This window comes from Chelonia mydas, chromosome 22 (genome assembly GCF_015237465.2).
Source record: "Chelonia mydas isolate rCheMyd1 chromosome 22, rCheMyd1.pri.v2, whole genome shotgun sequence".
Taxonomy (NCBI): domain Eukaryota; kingdom Metazoa; phylum Chordata; order Testudines; family Cheloniidae; genus Chelonia; species Chelonia mydas.
The window spans coordinates 2104691-2118326 of record NC_051262.2 but is presented as its reverse complement, the minus strand read 5'-3'; the positions used below and the strand labels follow the sequence as shown (position 1 = coordinate 2118326).

The following is a 13636-nucleotide window of genomic DNA, read 5'->3' as shown; positions in this document are numbered from 1 at the left end:
TTCTGGAAAAAATCACACCTTTCTGTTGGGCTATTTGACTTCAGTTGTATGTTTGAAAAAGATTAAAAACCTTCGACCCGAACGGCTTTGTTTCTGGCTGAACAAAACGTTTCATTCAGCTGGGCAATTCAATTTTTTTCAACTATTTCAGTTCACTGAAAAAAATTTCATTTAGAGCCAACCTGAAACAAATTCCTCCCTCGCCCCAAATTTTTCACTCTGCCCAGCGAACTGGAAGCCCAGCTTTGTGTACAGCTCCAGGCACGTCAGGCCTGGCCTGGCTCCCTGGCGTCTCAGAGGCTGCTACTGGGAGGAGAGGGGTGCTGGGGCTCCGGCACGGGTTTCCTTTAACCGAAGCGTTAATGAGTCCTTGGCGTTAAATGCCTGGTACCAGCGAACGGGCCCCAGGGGTTCACGGCCTGGTGACAGTCCCCCACCAGTGCTGCCGCTTGTGCTCGCTTCCCTCCTGCAGCATCGCCAGTGTCCGGTCTCTGCTCCCCACACAGTTTTCCAGCCTAGACCGGACCTGGGTTTCTAGCGTAAAAAATCAAGTGAAATTGAAGGGTCTCTGGGACCCCCTCTTCTGTGCGGAGGGCACAAGGCCTGGTGGCCCCCGGCAGCACATACAAGGCAGCTGCTGGCTGCAGAGCTGGGTTTGTGGGGCTCAGAGGAGAGGGGGCAGAGCCACTGGGAGCCTTGGGGGGTGGCAGAGCCATTCACATGACCCCAGCCCAGGGGTTGGGACTAAATGGGTTTTTTTTGGGGGGGTGGGAGGGGGTTCTGCTGTTACTTGGTCTTGTCCCAGCTCCCACAGGTGCCCACACTCCTCTCCGCCCTGGGCACCAGTTGCTCCCTTGGCAGCAGCCTGCCAAGGTGATGGGGCCCCAGGGGCTCAGACACTGACCCCGGGCCCTTTGGATCTGCCCTGAGGGGTGGAGTCGACCCAGCTGTGCTCAGGCTCTGCCTGCCCCGTGCTTTGGGCTGGGGCATGGCACGCAGGATGGACTTTGCCCCCTCCTTCCCCTCACACTCTTTAATTGCAGGGGGGGGGGCTCAATGTCCCCCCCCCCAGGGGTTGCCACCTGACCAGGTTTTCCCAGGATCACCCCTCTTTCGAGGGACATGTCCCAGGAAATCTGCCCGGGGCTGAGCACTCCTGGCTAGTTGTCCAGTTCTGTGGGCTCAGGATCCTCCCGGATGTGCTGGGCTCAGAGATGACAGCTCCTCCCGCAGGGTCTGTCTTCACTGCAGTTTGCCTGGCTCTCCCCAGGCTCCACCCCACCCCCACCCCGAGCGGGGTGGTGCTTTGAGCCCCCGCCAGCTGGCCTGGCTGGGAGGTGGGCTGGAGTCTGGGCACTGCTCTCCCTAGGGCTGGTGACCTGCCCTCTTTGCAGAGAGGATGCAGGTTAAATCACTCCAGTGCCGATAGTCGTCCAGTGCTTTCCCACAATCCCCCCAGGAGGTCAGACGAGTTCTCTGACTGTTCACCGGGGAAGAGTCGTAGAGCGGGTTGCTCCGTGCAGCACAACGCACCCTGGGATGTGCCCCCAGCAGACCGAGCGACACACATCAGGGCGTGCAGTCGCCAAGAGGATGCAGTAACTTGGGCAGGGCTTTGCAGTGCAGTTGGGCTGCACCAACTCAGTGCTCAGACCTGGGTGCTGATCGCCTGGATTACCTCTGCAGTGAAGACTGCCCCCCCAGGATGGAGTGCCCCCCAATCCGAGTTCCTTCACAGGTCTTACATAACTGCCGGTGCGGGAGTCACTCCTGATTTACTCTGGCCTGGCTGAGAGCTGGGTCAGGCTGTGAGCCTGCAAAGCTCCCTCCTTCAGAGAGTGAGATGTTTTTCTGGGCCTTCAGCTCAGCACGTCTCCTCCTCAAGGAGCAGAAAGTGCCTGACCTGAGAGGCGCGTTGGTCATGTTTGGCCTCGAAAACTTTTCCACAGTGGGCTAAAGGTGCTAAGGAGTCTTAAAATCACCCTAAAGCTTTTCCTCAACTGTTTCTACGTGTTGAAGGTGAGGCCCCAGGTCCCGGCCGGCCAGACCCGCCTGTCTGCGATGCGCGCAGCTTGGGCGCCAGGTTTTGTTTGGCAGTGGTGGCGGATGAATGGAGCAAAGCAGCCAGGCTGGAGGGTAGTAGGTTTAGTTTATTAGTCCACAGTGTCTGCTCTTACAGGGATGCAGTACAAGCTCGTGGGTGTGAGGAGGACGTGGGACCCTGACCCCTCCTGGCTAGATGGCAGCTTCTCTCACCACCCATTGTTGGCGGTTGGGATGCACGTCTCCAAGCCACCCTCCCCAGAGAAGTCCAACATGAATATGCACCAGTGTCACGTCTGAACGTCCGTGCAAAGAACAGGCAATGTTCACAGAAAATAAAGACATGGCAGAGCTGGCGGGGGGAGGGAAGACAGCAGTCGGGCTAACTAAACACTTGTCAGGCAAATCCCAGGGCCCAGCGTGCTAGAAGCAAGCAGACTGCGAGGAAGTGTGGTCCGTGCAGCTGTATGTGACGGGACGTAGAGCTATTTCACAGCAAAAGAACATACCCCAAGCTGTGCTAGTGACCTGGAGTTCAAGTCCGGGCCCTCGAAAGTCCCCCGTCCCCCCTGCCTGGGGGGCTGCCTACAGGAAGTCAGTGGCAGTACCTGGAGCTGACCCTGCAGGCAGCAGGGTGTCACACGCCAGCCTGCACCTGCAGCTTCGCCACGGGGCGGCGCCGTGGCGGGAACAGGGCGGCTCCTGCTGGGCTGGCAAAGCTGCCCTGCTCTGCTGCCCCGCGCAGAGATGAGATGAGGCTGAGGCTGGGGGCCTGGTGGGGCCAGGACTCACATCGGCGCTCGCTGAAGCAGTGACTTCGTGCAGCTGTTTTGGGCCCTCTGCGCTGCTCTGGCGGGGCAAAGGGCTGGAAACTGCAGGTTCCCCTCAGCTGAGGAGTCCCCGTGGCATAGGTGTGGTGCGGAGAGGGGTCCCAACTGGAATAGCCAGCTCCTAAGCTGGCCCCTTGGGCAGCCCTGGGCATACGCACTGCCGGAAGGAAACTGCTCTGGCTCTTCTCGGCGAGCGTGCTGCCCTCTTGGGGCCACAGCCAGCCAGAAAATTTTGATCTGAGGCTGCTTTAAAGTAGGCTGTGGCTGGGGCCCCCTGTAACTGGTCCCATGATCAGGGACCCGCAGTGAGCTTCTTTGTGGCTGTCAGCTCCACCCAGTGGCCGTCTACTTTGCTTTTGTCACATGGAAGGACAGAGCATGCTTAATTCTGGGACGGCTCTTGTCAGCGGCCGGTGCGTGTTCACACGCAGCGATAACACTGCCGGCTGGGGGGCACACTCACACACCAGAGGAGTCTCTGCAGTCCTGCTCATTTGGGCCACGTTTAAATCCAGCTTGCTGAGACTCAGATGCAGAAAAGCAGGTAAGGGGGAGCGCAGACATCACTGACCGGCCAAAGTGTCGGCTTCTTGGAGGGGGTCGTGTCCTTTTCTGGATTAAGCCCTGTGCAAAGGCCTGGTGAATCAGGTCTGGAATGTGATCTACCCTGTGTTTGGCTTGAGGGGAAAGTGGCACAGCCCAACCCCCTGCATTCAGCGCCCGGGTGACTCCATTGAGCGCAGCCATCGAGCCTAACTCCGGCACAAGCATGGACTAGCTTCAGCAGCATGCTGCCTCTGACGGGCCTTCCAGCCTCGCACCAAGCCCTGTAAATGAGCAACGACTCACCAAGCAGTGTCCTGACAGTCCTAGGCCTCTGCTCCCTTGAAAGCAGCACTGCAATGCTTTGTGAATGTCTGCGAGGTCCGTCCAATGATCAGCACATGCAGACAGGCCCCCGCTACAGGGACACGGCCACACGTGTGTGTGCCCACAGACACGCTCCACGCTGACATCGGCCCACAGGGGGGTGTGTGTGTGCGAGCTCACATGCAAATGTACTTGCCCACAGGCTCACGTAATGTCACACTGAGATGCACATTCACGCAGACATGCACACCTAGTCACACTCGGAAGCATGTCTGCTCATACATGCCTACTCATGCTAAGCTGCACACACACACACACACACACATTCTCACGCTCACACACACATGCAGCGCTGCATAGGGACAGATCTCAAATGTGAGGGAATTAGTTTGACACCCCAGAAAGCCAAAGCTCAGTGAGCTGCCTGGGATTGCTCTAGAGTGTTAAATAGCAAATTAGTGTCTTTAAACCCGCTGAAGCTTGAACACTGAGGCTACAGTAAATTTTAAACTGGGCTCAGCCAGCCAGCGGAGCAATGCGATTCACCTTTATCTACAGGCAGTACCTGGGCCCACACGCGGACATACACACGCCTGAAACAAACGCACTGCCACCTGCTATAGACACATTCCTAGGCAGTGGGAGCTTTCTGTTCACATGAGCTAGATGCCCTCAGGCATTGATTTCGACAGAGTTGCCCTCCTCCTGCTCCCGGATGATGTGAACGCCAGCAGTCCGCAGCATGCGAGTAGCGCTCCGGGAGCACACAGGAGAGCCTGGGGACCTTGGTGGGGATTTGTGTACTCTGGAGGAGGCTGGAGATCGGGCTGGGGAGCGGTGATATCTGCGAGCCGATCGAACAGGAGGACCTGGGGATCTGCCAGGAGGAGAGCTGGAGTAGCTGGGCGGTCCTTGCTCAGCTGCGGTTCTGGCATCCGGAGGGGACTCCTCTTCCGCCTCCGGAGAATCCTTCAGGAATACAAGAAGAAGCAACAGGTGGCATTCAGGATGAGCTGGGCAAAGACAGTAGGGACACTGCAGTTGAGGCAGGCCTTAAAAGCCAGCAAGAGGCAGATCCTGCAGGAGTGCCGTAGCTGGGTTCAGGAGCTGCGTTCTCCAGCCAGCGCTTTTCCATTCCCAAAGCCACACAGGGATTAATGCTCGTGTGACCCTCAAGTCACAGCACTAGGCGTCACGGGCAGCCTTTGATAGCATGACTTACTATCGTTCAATCTGCTCCATCCTCCTCTGAGCGCAGACAGGTCTCAGGCCGCTGCGGAGCGGGGACAGATCATGCCAGAGGGCTTTTGTAAACAGCATCAATCGTGTTTGCTGCCAGTGCCGGACCCCTGGACGTTTGAGGGGGTTTCCCAGGAGCTGCCTGCCCTAAAGCGCTGCTCAGATAGTGCTTTCTGATCTCCTGAGCTGCGGATTATCGCACACACCGGCTCCCTTCCCTGGAGAAGGTTCAGCCTGCAGGGGATCAGAATGGCACGTTTTGCTGCCCACGCCCACAGTGCTTCTGCACAGCACCCTGCTCTCTGCACGTCTACCAGCAGGTGTTGCCCTTGAGTCACAATAAGCTTGAATGAGAGAAGGATGGGGGGGCGGGGCATTGTTTAACCTGAACTTGTCTTCCTTGCTTGTTCTTTTTAATAACAGAACAGGTGAGAAATGAAGAAGCCACAGTCCATGGTTAAGGATGTGACTCAGCTGCCATTAAACGGCTAGTTTTTATATCCCTCCCAGGTTGCATTCTGAAAAAAGCCCCTTGCCGTTTGAAATTCCTTGTGTGTACAGTTCAGGCAGGGGACAATAATCTGGAAAAGCCTGGGCTTACCAAGACAGGTTTGGGACTTAGCAAATTGGGGAGGGGGGGATTTCAATTTTTGAAGAATCTTGTCATTTTTCTGTTCTGTCTCTGTTAGGCCTGGGGCTGGCTACCCCTTATGTGTTTGATAATTGGTTCTATGAGATGCTTTCGTGTGGGATCACTGTCGCACTGAGCGAAGCAGGAAGCCCTGCGAGATGCCCATCCTGCCACACCAGTGCTGGGCTGCTGGACATATTTAATCCACTCCCAGGGTGCTGGAAGAGTTCCCAGCCCTGGGACTACTGGAACAGAAGCGCCCAGCAGCCACTGTCAAAGGAGCCCACGTTCTGGGCCCATGGTAAAAGCTCACCCTGTTTCTTGCAATCGTCAGCTGTGCAGAGGCCTGGTAACAGGGAGGGGGTCTACTGGAGCTGTGTGGGAGTGAAAGCCAGGGGCCGGCTATTTTTGTACACTTGGTGGGCCGGGCTCCTCCATACCCAGATAAATGCCGTCTGATATCCTGGGTTGAATGTTCCATTGCAGCCAGCTACTTGGGACCTGCCAAACTCACAGGTGCCACAAATCCCATTGCTACCTGCAAATGCGCCCTGGCATGTGCTGATCCAGCTTCTTTTCATGCATGGCAGGTTTGTTAGAGCCAGGTGAATCTCAGCAGTTTGCTTTGGAGGAGCTCGACTGGCCATTTCCAGGGTGGGTCCCCCTGGGGTTCACGGCCCACAAGTTTTGCTTTGAGTTTCTGGTTCAAACAAACTTCAAACCTCAGAGAAATTCAATCAGAATGTCTGGGTCTCCCCCTATTTCACCCGAAACCACAAGCCCTGCCCAATTTCCACGCACGGCTCTAAACTGCTCCAAATGTGTCCAAGACAAACAGCTTCCCCCAAGCAATGCAGAAGACTCAGCCAAGCGAGTCTATGACTAGTGCTGGTAACAAAAGTTGCTAGGGCTTAACTGAAAGTGTTTCACACAGTTCCAGGATTGCGAGCCCATTTACAGGACCCATGCCCGTGCCTCCATGTGAACGTGTCCCCTTTGGCCTTGCCTGGAACAACGCTGTTTCACCCTCTTATATGGAAAGAAATTGCCCTGCGCCATCCCAGGGGAAAGCTGTGAAATTACTGGCCTACAGACCCTACGGCTTACAAAGCACAACACTTACTTTGTCCTTTAAGATGTAGAGAGCAACCGGATTCCTGCGTTCATGTTCTCCGCTGCGGGGGACAATCTCAACTGCACAGAAACAGCAACAAACCCCAGTGACATTTCTGATTAATAACTGGAGAAGGACCCTACGCACAGCGTGTGTGTGTTTGTGTGTCCGTCCGTCCATCCAGCTGCTGCCCAGGCCGGACCTGGTGTGTGGGTGTTAGAATCCTCCTGGCTTTGCCTAGATTCCAGGAACAGGAACAGACTCAAAGTGCAAGTTTACACAATCTTCCAGTCTCCATTAAGTCAGACTTACTGAGCTAGATTTTGGAAATCCTGCCAGTTGTTTGTGCGACCGAATTACACTGCAGTGCAGGCATGGGCTGCCAAGCACAGAGCCACACACGAGTGGGGTAAACACATGCCCATGTGTGCTTGATCAGGAGTGGGCAGAGCTGGCAATATTGGCTCCCTCCCGAGTGTAATATTTAGACAAATTCTGTGGGCAGCCCCCAAAGGCTGCATCATAGCAGGAACCTGAGATCACAGCAATCAGCTACTAAAGTTTAGGGAGCAAGCAGCCAGCAGCTCTAGGGGTGGCCTATGGCATATAGAACCCCTCCTCTGCTGGGCCCCACATGAGAAATTGGCTCAGATACAGGAAAGGGAAACAGGACTTTTTTGCTCAGATTCATGGTCTGTGCAAAATCAAACAGGAGCCAGGGGGTTATGGAGGATAGGACCATCAATGGCTATTAGACAGGATGGGCAGGGATGGTGTCCCTAGCCTCTGTTTGCCAGAAGCTGGCAATGGCGACAGGGGATGGATCACTTGATGGTCACCTGTTCTGTTCATTCCCTCTGGGGCACCTGGCACTGGCCAGTGTCGGAAGACAGGATACTGGGCTAGACGGACCTTTGGTCTGATCCAGTATGGCCGTTCTTATGTTCTTATACAAGTCTCTTTGTACCCCCCAGCCCCGCAAACAGGCCGAGTGACACAACACTTGCTTTAGGATCCCATCTGGCCTCTGGTTTCATGCATGCATACAGAGCCCCACTGAAGGAACAGGGTCTTAAGCAGAAGCCAGAATAAATGATGGGACTCAGGAGCTAGAAAGCAGAGAAACCTGAAAACAGTTTTTTGCAAGAGCATGGTGCTCCAAAGCCTTCAGTGGAGATTTCCCACCTCCATGTGAAGCAGGGCTTCCATTGAACCGATGCCACAGAGGAGTGGTTACATGCCTGAAGTTCCCCATGCTGGGAGCTCAGGATTAATAGCTGAAAGAATGCACAACTGAAAGAGCGTGCAAAAAATCACAAGGGAAATTGTGTATACACATGTGGGCCGGAGCCACCGGCGCTGTATTTATTAACGCTTGTCTCTTCCTGCTGGTTTGTCTCAATGTTAAAAGTGTGGGTTTGCTTAGGCCTGTAGTCCATTAACCCTAGGGTGACCAGACAGCAAATGTGAAAAATCGGGACGGGGTGGGGGGTAATAGGAGCCTATATAAGAAAAAGACCCAAAAATTGGGACCATCCCTATAAAATCGGGACATCTGGTCACCCTAGTTAACCCTGGCTCTGGGATGGTGCACAGGCAGGGACATTTCACCCACACATTGATTATTCAGGATAACAGCATGATTAAACATCTTTGGACTAATTTTCTGGCTAATGGATCCCTGGGAAATAATTGCTTAGGACAGAGCCCGGTGCCCTTTCTTATACAGGAAGCCAGAACAAAATCTAGCCTGTTATTATTTATTGTCCATGACGTTGACCCAGCTAGCATTTACTAGTGGCTCTGGAGCTACTCAGCGTGAGGAGTCCCGCAGTGACGACTGCGCCTAACGGCAAGGGTCTGCAGGTCGTGAGGGTCATCGCATAAGAAGAGGGTCACTAAGGAGCCCTGACAACAAGCCGTTACCAGCTGTTTTCCGAGCTCCCCAGTGTGTGTCAACAGGAAAACTCCCCTTTGACTGTTTTCTTTGCCTGCAGAGGTGCTGTGATAAGTGGCTACAAATAGCAACAAAAGCCACATTGGCAGGATTGGCCAACAAGCCCTGGGAGGCTCCAGCCATCTGTGCCCTGCAGAGAGTTCAGAGTAGACAGAATCTCAGGACAATTATTTACCTTCGTGCTTTAAATGCTCTTCGTTCTGATCCATGTATTCGGAGGAGCTTTGCTTGTCCAGCTTCTGTTTGTCTCTGTTAAATGTACAAGGTGTTTGGTAAAGAACAAGCCGGGAGACGTGTGCTCAGATACCCTTTACTAACAATGTTCTCGTCCCAGGGGAAGGCCTTTGTGTGCTACTTGTCCTGCAATGCTCACGGCTCTTCTGCTCCAAGGCAGCACAATGGCACTGAGGCACTGCTGCTGGGGAGGTCTCCCCAGCTTTATACACAGCCGAGGCCGCTGATGAGGAATGTGTTCAGTGGCCGAAGGGAACAAAAATCCTAGGACTGCAAAATGAAAGGAGGATGGCAGCTGAGTCTTGGAGATGCTGCAGCTGGACCCTGCCTGCTCCAGGACCTGTCACCTCAGCTACTGCAATAATGGCCAGCAAATTCCTGGGACAGCAGGATGGTTTGAAACACACATAGGGTGACGTGGGGCAATGTGGGGAAACAGCCAGGCAGTGAATGAGCGGGAGAGAGATTGAGGGGATTCGGGAATTGGATTGGGATGAGATCCCAGCTCTAGGGGGACAGAAGGGAACAGCACTGCAGCAGTGACTCCAGGGAAAAGGCAGGTGAGGAGTAGGGGTTAAATATACATGAGAATGGCACCGCGCGACTAAGATCAGAATCCACTGCATCCTACCTGGAGTATTGGGGGGAGGGACAGCTCAGTGGTTTGAGCATTGGCCTGCTAAACCCAGGGTTGAGAGTTTAATCCTTGAGGGGGCCATTTAGGGATCTGGGGCAAAAATTGGGGGTTGGTCCTGCTTTAAGCAGGGGGTGGGACTAGATGACCTCCTGAGGTCCCTTCCAACCCTGAGATTCTGTGAAACAAGGAACTGACTTGTAGCCCGGGTTCTATGGCAGCCCTAGTCACGGAGGGGCTGGGGTAGGGCTCCTCCACTGGGAATGGCTTGACTTTTATCAGGGGTTTATGTCTGGGAATAGCTCAGGGTGCATGATTAGTTAGCCCAGTCTGCCCTATTGTTGAGGAGGAGATAAGCTGGTATTTAGCCTTCCCCAATTTTAAACATTTCTGGTTTTTAAAAAACCAACCCAAGACTTTGTAAGACACTATTTGAAAGTGAACTACAGCGGGGGGGGGGGGACGACGACTTGCGGTCCCTTTGGTAGAGCCATCCCAGGCTGTTCTGTCCTGCGATCAGGGCAGATAATCATGAGCCATGCCCAGCGCTGAGACAGCCCCTCCTGTCTGCACGCAGCGGGGACTCTGCCCCGCTGGGCGCGTGGGGTTATTGGGGTTATTCCTGGGGGGGTCAGTTCATGGTAGGTTTGATTGATTGTGGAGTTTGTCGAGTTTAAGTGCCCAGGGCTCTGGGGAGCCCCTTCTCGGAGATAATAAAGACACCAAGGACGTGTTACTGGGGTTGTGTTCCCTGTGGCAGACAGAAGCCACCCGGGTCCACAGACAGCCCAGCAAACCATATGGAGCCATTTGCTGGGAGATGGTCCCCAGAGTGCTCCCAGCTCCTCAGCCAGCCCCACCCCATTCCCCCCGTCACGGCTGGCATGGGTGAGAACATGCAGCGTGAGAGGACAGATTGGAAAGAGAGAGAATAGGCCACAAGGAAACAAATACAGATAAATACTGGTGTGTCCAAGAGAGAGGCCTGACAGAGCAGGGGGAGCAGCCGGGGAAGCTGTGTCCCCATGCGATCCCTGGGATAGGGCTGGGAGCCGGGAGGGGAGCAGCCAGGGGGAGCTGTGTCCCTGTGCAATACCCGGGATCGGGCTGGGAGCCGGGAGCCTGGTGCAGGGGATCCATCGGGGGAGCTGTGTCCCTGTGCAATACCTGGGATGGGGCTGGGAGCCGGGAGGCTGGCACGGGGGAGCAGCCAGGGGGAGCTGTGTCCCTGTGTGATCCCCGGGATGGGGCTGGGAGGCTGGCACGGGGGAGCAGCCAGAGGGAGCTGTGTCCCTGTGCAATCCCCAAGATGGGGCTGGGAGCTGGGAGGCTGGCACTGGGGAAGCAGAGTGACAAGTATTTTATTCAAGTTAGGTGAAAATGCTCACTTTTTGGAGGGTTTCCAGCAGGCACAGACCGTCACCAAGGTGACGAGAAGGAAAATGCCCCCAGTGGAGAGGATTATGTAGAGGGAACTCCTTCCTAGGAGAGAGAAGGCAGAGGAATTACCGCTCACACCCACAGCGGCTGCCCTGCCACTGCCTCAGCCTTTTCAATGCCCATTCTGCTCTCTGCAGACAGTACAAGGAACAACCCCAGCGTCAGTCCGCCCTCAGCAGTGCTCAGCTCGGGGTCACGCTGACACCCTGCCAGGGATGCCCCAGCTCCCACTGACGGAGGAGAACCCAAACAGCCCTGGAGATGAACACAATCCGCTGTTTCTTTCAGTTCCAACACACACAGCTGGGGAGGGCTGGAGAAGAGCTGGAGCAGCCTCTCTGGGCCCCCAGCATAAGGCAAATGGTGCAAAAAGAGACAATTTGCCCCTCTTCCAGGCTTCCAGCCTGAGCCCCCAGGACCTAGTTAAGTGCCCTGCTGCATCACTTCCCAGGTGTCTGTCAAACACCGTACCCGGCAGGGATGCTGCAGCGGCACTGAATGCCAGCGACTAGCAGAGAACATTTGCTGGCCCTGGATCTCGGACACACTGGACCCTCAGCGCCCAGGCTGGGGGATTGTCTGTCAGTGAGACTCAGACCTCAGGGATTCAGGAGCCAAATTAGCGATCAACAGTACCCAAAAGAGCCATCGTAGTGTGAATTCATTGCGTCATTTACTATAGTACTATTCATATTTAAACAGTATGATGGGAAAATTTAGTTTTTATATATATATATAAATATTAGGGCTGTCAAGTGATTAAAAAAAGTCATCGCAATTAATCGTGCGATTAATCACACTGTTAAACAATAATAGAATACCATTTATTTTAATATTTTTGGATGTTTTCTATATTTTCACATATATTGATTTCACAGAATACAGTCTTCAGTGCTGACTTTATATTTATTTTTATTACAAATATTTGCACTGTAAAAACAAAAGAAATAGTATTTTTCAATTTGCCTAATACAAGTACTGCAGAGCAATTTCTTTATCATGACAGTTGAACTTACAAATGTAGAATTATGAACAAAAAATAACTGCACTCAAAAATAAAACAATGTAAAGCATTAGAACTTACAAGTCCACTCAGTCCTACTTCTTGCTCATCCAATCGCTCAGACAAACAAATTTGTTTACATTTGCAGGACATAATGCTTAGGGTTGCCAGGCATCTGGTTTTCAACTGGAATGCCCAGTCAAAAAGGGGCCCTGGTGACTCTGGTCAGCACTGCTGACCGGGCCGCTAAAGGTCCGGTTGGTGGAGCAGTGGGGCTAAGGCAGGTTCCCTACCTGCCCTGGCTCTGTGTGGCTCAAATAAGCGGCCGGCATGTTCGGCTCCTAGGTGCAGGGGCAGCCACAGGGGCTCCCCATGCTGTCCCTGCCCAAGCTGCGGGGCTGGTGCCTGAAAGAGCAGGCAGCGCACAGAACTCCCCGGTCCCTCCGCCTAGGAGCTGGGCATGCCAGCCACTTCCAGGAGCTGCATGGAGGCAGGGCAGGGCAGGCAGGAGCCTGCCTTAGCCCCACTGCACTGTCGCCCAGGAGCCACCTGAGGTAAGTGCCACCCAACTGGAGCCTGCACCCGAATCCCCCTCCTGCACCCCAACCCCCTGCCCCAGGTCAGAACCCCCTCCCGCACCATAACTCCCTCCTGGAGCCCTCACCTCACACCCTGTCCTGCACTCCACCCCCCTGCCCCAGCCCCGAGCCCCCTCCCACACCCAAACTCCCTCTCAGAGCCCACATTCCACATCCCCTCCTGCATCTAAACCTCAGCCCTGAGCCCCCTCCTGCACCCAAACTCCCTCCCAGAGTGCAGACCCTACACCCCCCTCCCACACCCCAACCCCCTGCCCCAGCCATGAGCCCCCTATAGAATCATAGAATAACAGAGTTGGAAGGGACCTCCGGAGGCCATCTAGTCCAACCCCCTGCCCAGAGCAGGACCAATCCCAACTAAATCATCCCAGCCAGGGCTTTGTCAAGCCTGACCTTAAAAACGTCTAAGGAAGGGGATTCCACCACCTCCCTAGGTAACGCATTCCAGTGTTTCACCACCCTCCTAGTGAAAAAGGTTTTCCTAATATCCAACCTAAACCTCCCCCACTGCAACTTGAGACCATTACTCCTTGTCCTGTCATCTGCTATCACTGAGAATAGTCTAGATCCATCCTCTTTGGATCCACCTTTCAGATAGTTAAAAGCAGCTATCAAATCCCCCCTCATTCTTCTCTTCTGCAGACTAAACAATCCCAGTTCCCTCAGCCTCTCCTCATAAGTCATGTGTTCCAGACCCCTAATCATTTTTGTTGCCCTTCGCTGGACTCTCCAATTTCTCCACATCCTTCTTGTAGTGTGGGGCCCAAAACTGGACACAGTACTCCAGATGAGGCCTCACCAATGTCGAATAGAGGGGAATGATCACATCCCTCGATCTGCTGGCAATGCCCCTACTTATACACCCCAAAATGCCGTTGGCCTTCTTGGCAACACGGGCACACTGTTGACTCATATCCAGCTTCTCGTCCACTGTCACCCCTAGGTCCTTCTCTGCAGAACTGCTGCCTAGCCATTCGGTCCCTAGTCTGTAGCGGTTCATTGGATTCTTCCGTCCTAAGTGCAGGACTCTGCACTTGTCCTT

The 13636-nt window shown here is 54.3% G+C and overlaps 1 protein-coding gene across 8 annotated transcripts in view; it reads right to left on the bottom strand.

The window, feature by feature from the left end:
• Nucleotides 1–2130: 2130 nt before the first annotated feature.
• Nucleotides 2131–13636, bottom strand: part of HEPACAM (hepatic and glial cell adhesion molecule) — a 106816-nt gene continuing 95310 nt past the window's right edge. For all 8 annotated transcript variants that reach the window (XM_043533865.1, XM_037882169.2, XM_037882163.2 and 5 more), the window contains 4 exons: nt 10941–11034; nt 8860–8933; nt 6737–6807; nt 2131–4712 (listed from right to left, as the gene is read on the bottom strand). In XM_043533865.1, coding sequence (XP_043389800.1) covers nt 4416–4712; nt 6737–6807; nt 8860–8933; nt 10941–11034 — 536 coding nt within the window. In that variant the 3' untranslated portion in view covers nt 2131–4415. The remainder of the gene's footprint in view (nt 4713–6736; nt 6808–8859; nt 8934–10940; nt 11035–13636) is intronic.